Genomic DNA, 8,563 nt, shown 5'->3' with positions numbered 1-8,563 from the left:
CCCCTGATGAAACCTCACCATTAATGGTCTTTGTCTCCACCAGTAACTGCACTGATAACCTCAGCAGTAGCCAGCAGGCCCTTTGCCTACTTTGCCTCATACCTCTCTGTCCCATCAGTTCATTCCCCAGGTCTTGAGCATAGTGCAAGTCTAGCATGGTGCAGTTGAATTTTCTCACACTCTATAATTAACTCCTACTCAGCCTTGGGATCTAGCCTCACTTTCTCAGGGAAGTCTCTCCTGATCTGATTAGACAAATCTTGGATAATCCAGGATTTGTTCCTATCATTTGGTATTTTTCCTTCATGGTCCTGATAATAGATTAAATCTTCACAGTTGCTTGTTGGTTTACTGGATTCTGCACGGAGTTTTCTCTTTTTTGCTTTAAGCTCCAATAGAGTGGACGTGACTGATAATCAAACACAAACTAGTTTTCCAAGAATTTTCTTTTTTTTTTGGGGGGGGGCCACACCCGTTGAAGCTCAGGGGTTACTCCTGACTCCACTCAGAAATCACTCCTGGCTTGGAGGACCATATGGGAAGCCAGGGATCAAACTGTGGTTCATCCTAGGTCAGCCGCATGCAAGGCAAATGCCCTACTGCTGTGCCACCATTCCAGTCCCCCAGTTGTCCAAGAATTCTTAATTCAACAAGAATATTGTTTGATTTTCAAACAGGTAAAGTATGTATAGACCTCCAGTCTGGTGCTTAAATATAATATTGGGAACACATCTGCTGTGGCCCCATCCCCCCATACTTTCTGTGTAACTTGATCTTACCTGCAAGAACCCTTGTCTTGGGTCTTGGGAAGGTTAGATAAGGCCTTTGACTGAAGGAATTAAGGTCTTGTCCAGCACGGAGAGGTAATAGGAGGAGACATGAATGGAAAAGGCTAAGACGCAGGGCAAGCTAAGGATAGCATGCGTAAATGGTTAAGATAGACCACACATGTGGTGGATAGGACGTGAATAAAGCTGGTACTTCCTGAAGCCTGCTTGTGAGTGAGATTTCTACCTGCCGCTATCCTGGACCCTGAAGACTCACCAGTTGATGGGGGATGGAGCCACGTGGTCCTGAGCTGAAGGACAAAGGCCTCCATCTCCATCCAGCTCCATCATAAGGGCCTTCTTTATTATTTTAAACAGTAATCTGCTAAGTTCAAGAATCAATCCTGGTGGGCCTGGGATGCTGGAGATTGAACATGGGACAGCTACGTGCCAGGTTAACAACCCCTTACTGACTGTACTTCAGCCTCAATCTTTATTCTCTAAGGCTTCTAACGTTTGAATTTTAGGCTTTCCAGTCTCCTGGCTTCTGTGTAAGGAGATAATGTGATGGAGTTTTAAAGTACTCCTGCAGCTGCTTTTCTTTATATTACTTTATGTGCATGCCTAGATAGGGTCTTCTGAAGATTCTGGAGCTATTGAAAGGCATATTTCTGTTCTACTATATTTTTCTTTTTTTATTTAAACACCTTGATTACATACATGATAGTGTTTGGGTTTCAGTCATGTAAAGAACACCACCCATCACCAATGCAACATTCCCATCACCAATGTCCCAAGTCTCCCTCCTCCCCACCCAACCCCCGCCTGTACTTTAAACAGGCTCTCCATTTCCCTTATACATTCTCATTATTAGGACAGTTCAAAATGTAATTATTTCTCTAACTAAACTCATCACTCTTTGTGGTGAGCTTCCTGAGGTGAGCTGGAACTTCCAGCTCTTTTCTCTTTTGTGTCTGAAAATTATTATTGCAAGAATGTCTTTCATTTTTCTTAAAACCCATAGATGAGTGAGACCATTCTGCATTTTTCTCTCTCTCTCTGACTTATTTCACTCAGCATAATAGATTTTGTGTACATCCATGTATAGGAAAATTTCATAACTTCATCTCTCCTGACAGCTGCATAATATTCCATTGTGTATATGTACCACAGTTTCTTTAGCCATTCGTCTGTTGAAGGGCATCTTGGTTGTTTCCAGAGTCTTGCTATGGTAAATAGTGCTGCAATGAATATAAGTGTAAGGAAGGGGTTTTTGTATTGTATATTTGTGTTCCTAGGGTATATTCCTAGGAGTGGTATATGTTCTACTATATTTTATGCCAAACTTAACCCCCTGCTTCAGAGGGATCAGAGACTTGTTTGTTTGTTTGTTTGTTTGTTTGGGGGCCACACCCGGTGATACTCAGGGGTTACTCCTGGCTATGTGCTTAGAAATCGCTCCTAGCTTGGGGTACCATATGGGATGCGGGGGATCTAACCTAGGTTCATCCTAGGTCAGCCGCATACAAGCCAAGTGCCCTACCATTGCTCTCGCCCTAAGACTTTTTTTTTTTAAACAGTATTAACTTTCTGGGATTTAGGCTACAATTTTACATATATTCATCAAATAATACTCTCAAGATTTGTTTATTTTCTATGTATTGTATTTTAAAACATCAGAACATTAAAAAATATTTCAATAGCAACTTATATAATGATAGAGTATGTGGGAGAGAGAGAAACAAAGGGAAGTAAAGAGATTAGAGAAATAATATATTTGCAATCAAAAGCAATAAGGTAATAAACTCTTGACAAATGACATGATGAAATATTAGAAAAGAGACATGAGAAGAAAAGTATATATTTATATGCAGTAACAAAAATTGCTACTCATTATATGCTGTTCACTTATTATATCTAAGAAAAGTAATCAGAAAGCAACATGCATTGATCATCATTTAATTAAAAGGAGGAAATCATTAAGTTTGTAACTGATTGTGGTTTACCAGAATATATATTTCCCCTTACTGTTATTACTATTCATATTCATACTAATGAGAATAATATTTTAAGTTTTATAATAACTTCCCATATTCACTTACAAATCAATGAATGGAGATAAGAGGAGAAATTAATAGTTGAAGGGAAGGGAAAAAAGGACTCAAGATGAAAAATATGGGCTGGAGAGATATAGCATGGAGGTAGTGCTTTTGCCTTGCATGCAGGACCTGTGGTTCGAATCTCACCATCCCACATGGTCCTCCGAGCCTGCCAGGAGCAATTTCTGAGAAGAGAGCCCCTGTGCATTGCTGAGTGAGATCCCCCGCCCCCCAAAAAGAGGAAAAGTATGACTTTCTGGAAAACTTCCACCAAAATGTACACTACTATAACTGAATAACAAAGTGTCAGAGACAATCAGCCTATCCAATCAAGGTTAGATCTGAGATGAGATTGGAGGAGGAAGAGAGAAAATGGAGTAAAGATATGAAAATTCCAGAATGTGTGGATCTCATAAAAATTATGGATAACTAGTGATTAGATTTGTGGGGTTGGTTACAATGTAATCTTACTTGAAATAAGTGAAGAGGAGAAACAATAGTTTATTTATAAGTACATTACAGGTTGTGAAATATTTGCTTGGTTTTTGTTTTGGGACCATATCCAGATATTTTCAGAGGTTATTCCTGGCTCTGGACTTAGGGATCATTCCTGGCAGGGATCAGGGGGCCATATGGAGTGCCAGATATTGAACCCAGGTGTCCATTGCGAGGAAAATGCCTTTCTTGATACATCAATGCTAGATTGATCTTGAGGAATGCTATTTTCTCTAGAAATCAATCCATGGGGAGCTTAAGAAAAAAAATTAAGCTTTTTGTGATTTGTGCATAAGCAATGCCTAAGCAGAGGTCTAACCCAGCCTCAGTACATTTATCTCTGTAAAAGTCTGTGCAATTGGAGTCTAAAGGTAACTTTTGATTTTTTTACCTATGAGTCTATGTGCTATTACTTATATTAAAAAAATCTGGGGATACAACTCAGTACTATAGAACTTTGTTTGCAAGTGTAAGGCTCTGGATTTGATCCCAAATCCTCTGAAATTTTTATATAGGGCATGAAGCTACAGGTTAGAGCACATATATTTTCCATGTGTGAGGCCCACAACACCACCCAAATTGTTTTTGCAGCATGTACTACTTATATTATTTTGAATCACAAATGAAAAACTATACACCTCTTATTAACCTCAGAATAAATACCACCCTGACTTGCCACATGTTAGATGCCCTTCAGGGAACAAGACTGTCCCAACACTGACTGAATGTATGATGATGTAGCTACAGGTTTATTGGGCTTGGATGGAGGAAGTGTGGTCTGTGAAGCTATTGGCTATTTATATAAATATGAAGATAAAAAAACTATAGAAGGCTGTCCGTGTAGCAGTGTGACTGAATAAAGATTGCTTAGAAATAAGCACAAAATTCCTAGCTCAATATAAATTCACTAATGCATTTGTCAAACAAACATTGTCTTCTCTTTTTATAAGACAAGAATTTGTGAGCTGCTTTTTGTTTTTATTTTTGTTTATTGGCCTACACATAACTTATCCCTACCTCTGCTTTCAAGGATCACTCCTTGAGGGCTCAAGAGACAATATGGGGTTCTGGGGACTGAACCCAGATCAGCTATGTACAAGGTAAGTACCCTACTTGTTATACTGTTTTCCGGCCCTGGTGCTTTGAAAGCCTTTTTTCCCTCTGTTTATTATTTAATGTGTGTTGTTTTCGGTCTCCAGTTACGAAAGTCAAACCAAACACTTCCATAATTAGCAGACTAAAGAACAAATAGGTATCAATGAGAAATGGCCAGTATACTTGACACCCTGACACCTTACCCATGAGACTCTCTTTCCTCAGTAGATGCCTTGCCTACTATGTCTTATAACCACTATTAGTCATGGAAATAGGCTTCCATGAAATCCCCCACCTTTACCATCAGATCTCATCAAACGAGAAAGGATACCATGGGTTCAAGTCACAACAGGAGCATAATATTCCTGACTATAACTTCTCACAATCCCTTCAACATCCAGAAAGATGAACTCTTAAATCTACATATAACCATCACACTTCCATAAAGAACTCGTCATGGTCAAAACACTCTCCAAGGATTAATCAGAGGTTAGGAAAGAGGCATCCTTTGGTATCCAAACCTTCTTAGCACCTCCCACTTGCTCAGGTGTGAGGGGAATTTATTTATAGCATGATAGCATGCACAAAGATTCCCAACTGGGACTGCACCAGACAAGATGTCTTCCTCATGTCTATGCTAAGAAACAAAAAATAGAAGAGGAAGGCAGAAATCCTCTGACCGGAAAAGCATAAATATAGACCAAATGAACAAAAAAGAAGTCACTGGGAAGAAATACATTTTAGAACTTTATTTCTTGCCAAAGTTTGGAAACGCAGGAACTTTGGCAGGCTGCCTTGATCAAGAAGCAAAGCATGGCTGAAGTAAAGCAATCATCTTCTGAAAAGCAGGAATCTATAGAGGGAAGTAGAAGGGTCTGGATATTTCAGAAGGTAAGCAGGAAGTTAGATGTTGGTGAAGGGCTGTTCTCTTTTTAGCAGCAGCAGTCATCCTCATCATGACAGCAGCATGCGGGACCCCGGGATCGCATGGGAATGATTCCCAGACAACAGCATCCAGAGCCACAGCACCCAGAACTACAGCAACCAGAGCTGCAGCACCCGGAGGTACAACCTCCAGAGCCACAGCCGCCAGAACTACAGCATCCAGAAGTGGTACAACAGCCAGATGATCCAGAACCGCAACTCTGAGGTCTTTGGACCCAGCGTCTCAGGGGACTCACCCCAAAGGTTCTGGGAGCTAGACAGCAATAGCTGGTGGAACAGGGAGCAGAGCAAGGGTCAGCGGCACAGCCCTGGGAAACAGAGGTACTTGCAGGAGCCTGTGCATAGTAGGTCTGACAAGGATTCTGCACATAGCAGGTCTGTGTCTGGCAGGGAGCTGGGCATTTCACATAGGTCGTCTGACACGGAGTTGGGCACTTGACATATGTCTGGCATGGAGTTGGGCACTTGACATATGTCTGGCATGGAGCTGGGCATTTCACAGTGGTTGTCTGGCATGGAGCTGGACATTTCACAGTGGTTGTCTGGCATGGAGCTGGACATTTCACAGTGGTTGTCTGGCATGGAGCTGGGCATTTCACATAGGTTGTCTGGCACGGAGTTGGGCACTTGACATACGTCTGACAAGGAGTTACATATTTCACACAGGTTTGAGGCTGGCAGGGAGCTGGGCACTGCACATACGTTTGAGTCTGACAAGGCACTTGGCATTTCACGTAGGTCTGAGTTGGACACGGCGCAGGGCACTTCACAGCAGTTTGAGTCTCACATGGAGCCGGGCATTTCACAGATGTACATTTGACGGATTGAGCGGCTGCAATTCCTGAGCCTTTCACACAAGATGGAGGGAACTGTACCTGCTTCTGTTGGTCACACATCTTTCTGGGGCTTTGTGAACTCTGAAAAGAAAAACGTTTCGTCAGAACTGGGAAGGTTTCTTTGGAGCCCTGAAATAAGTCCTTTAGCTGGGATTATCTATATACAAAAAAAACTTTTTCCAAAAGATTTGGCATCAGAATAAACTCATAAAAAATAGAGCGTTAGACTTGGGGCTGGAGTGGTGGTGCAAACGATAGGGCATTTGCCTTGCACACGCTGATAGAGGACATATGGTCCCCCAAGCCAGGAGAAATTTCTGAGCACATAGCCAGGAGTAACTCCTGAGTGTCAACTGGTGTGCCCCCCCCCAAAAAATAAAGATAAAAGTGTTAGGCTCATCTATGGTACCCTGGGTTATGTCAATTGGCACTCTGCCTTTGCACCAGTCACTCATCTATATTTCCATCCAACTTTCTAAGCCTCTTCTTTGCCACTATTTGCACTATAAATTGTTTGGGGAAGATTGTTATTTCCCAGTTGATTTTGTCTTGCCACCAATTCTCTCAAGGATCTTCCTTCCTTTCTGTCACAGTCAAGAAGTAATATACAAAGAATGAAAATTCATGTCAAAAGGCCTTGAGCCAAAAAGTCTTACTGAGCCTGTCAGAGCTGTCAATTCCAAATTCAATAAACTTCCACCATTAACTCTTTAGAGCAGGGGTCCTCAAACTTTTTGAACAGGGGGGCCAGTTCACTGTCCCTCAGACCTTTGGAGGATCTGACTCTAGTAAAAACAAAACTTATGAACGAATTCTTATGCACACTGCATCTATCTTATTTTGCAATGAAGAAACAAAACAGATACAAATATAATATGTAGCCCGTGGGCCATAGTTTGAGGACCACTGCTAGAGTAATGTATCGTCACCTCACTTTATTAATAGGCTCGAGAACAGACTGAAAATCTGTACCTGGAGATAAAGAGGCTGGTGACCTCATTCTCAGAAAATAGCTCTCAAACAGGACTAACTTAGCTCACAGCCCTTCCTCTCCTCCTGCTCCTGCTATGTTCTTCCCACCAAGTATAAGTCTGTAAGAACTATGTTTTTTCCCACCAAACATAAGTCTCCAGCAGTGCTCAAACCTAACCACTCTCCTACCACTGCTGTGCCCATCTCTAAGGATTTATCATTTACTCCATTGAATTTAGGCTTAGACATACCTGGTTGGTTGATAGGAGCAAGACTGGAAGAAGTCAGTAATCTGAGATACTGGCAGTTAGGGATACCTTTTATAGGGTGGCAATGAAGCAATTTAATGACATCTGAATGAAGCAGCAGTCACAAGATGGAGAGCCAGTCTAGCATTGCTGACATTCCTCCCCAGGATTCAGAGCGCTCCAGTCAGAGAGAGGGTGTGTCTCTACTTAACATTCAATTTCTTAGAAAATGAGATAAATTCGTCCTGTTGCTTCTTCATGAAACAAGTTGTTCTTCTTTTCCTATAAGGAGATGTGATATTGATGAGATAAAAGCCTATGAAATTATTTCCACATCAACTGTGTCTTTGAGAAGTGCTCAAGACACAGTTTTCAAACTATGTCAAAGACTACACTGCATCTTCCCAACCTAAGTGGTGCTTGCTTTATAAAGGTTAGTGGTTGGAGCTCTCTAGGTTGTTTACCAAGGAGTTTTTATGCAGTATTTCTACTTCAGTTTGGCTGCAATCCTCCTCCAAAATTGTTGCAAGTCAGCCCCTGAAGAGGTTGACTGATGGAGGGATGGAGGGTGAGGTCTTTCTCCTCCAGCTCTGGGCACACTTCTGCCACCCAGTCCAGCCGATGGTTCTGAGGTGAAGCGCCAGGTACACAGCTCGCAGACAGTCAGGCTTGTGGAAATATCAGCTTTATTCAGTGGACAAGACTGAAGTCCAAAGCCTCAGCATCAGTTCCAGCCAAAAGCCCCTCGCCTTCCACAGACCCTTTTTTTTATCCCCCAGAATCAGGTACCACCCTAGGGTGGGGGCAGAATGCCAGGTCACACCCTAGGGTTGGGCACAATCACCAATCAGAGTAGGGTCAGTAACATAATAATCCCATAAAATGTTTACATACACAACACAAAATGGTTATGCATGGACTGACAAGTTACTTCAAATTTATTGCTAACTCTAGATTCGAGGATTTTCATCTAGACTCTTTTCTCATCTACTTTGACTTCTCCATCCTTATTTTCTCATGTCCTAATAGCTTCCTAAATCTCAATACCAGGACTAGATCCTGAAGAATGCATTTCAGAGCGGAAGCCAACCAAATGAACATAGTAT

The 8,563-nt window shown here is 41.7% G+C and overlaps 1 protein-coding gene across 1 annotated transcript; it reads right to left on the bottom strand.

Annotated features, from left to right (window-relative positions):
- Positions 1-5,388: 5,388 nt before the first annotated feature.
- LOC125997499 (skin-specific protein 32-like) lies at positions 5,389-6,297 on the bottom strand. The gene is made up of 2 exons (XM_049765942.1): positions 6,001-6,297; positions 5,389-5,877 (listed from the first exon to the last, which is right to left on the bottom strand). Exons 1-2 carry the CDS (start codon positions 6,295-6,297, stop codon positions 5,389-5,391), a joined length of 786 nt encoding a protein of 261 aa, XP_049621899.1.
- Positions 6,298-8,563: the final 2,266 nt, after the last annotated feature.

Source organism: Suncus etruscus, chromosome 19 (genome assembly GCF_024139225.1).
Source record: "Suncus etruscus isolate mSunEtr1 chromosome 19, mSunEtr1.pri.cur, whole genome shotgun sequence".
NCBI classification, from domain to species: Eukaryota; Metazoa; Chordata; class Mammalia; order Eulipotyphla; family Soricidae; genus Suncus; species Suncus etruscus.
The sequence above is the reverse complement of the archived record's forward strand: the minus strand, read 5'-3'. Positions and strand labels throughout refer to the sequence as shown.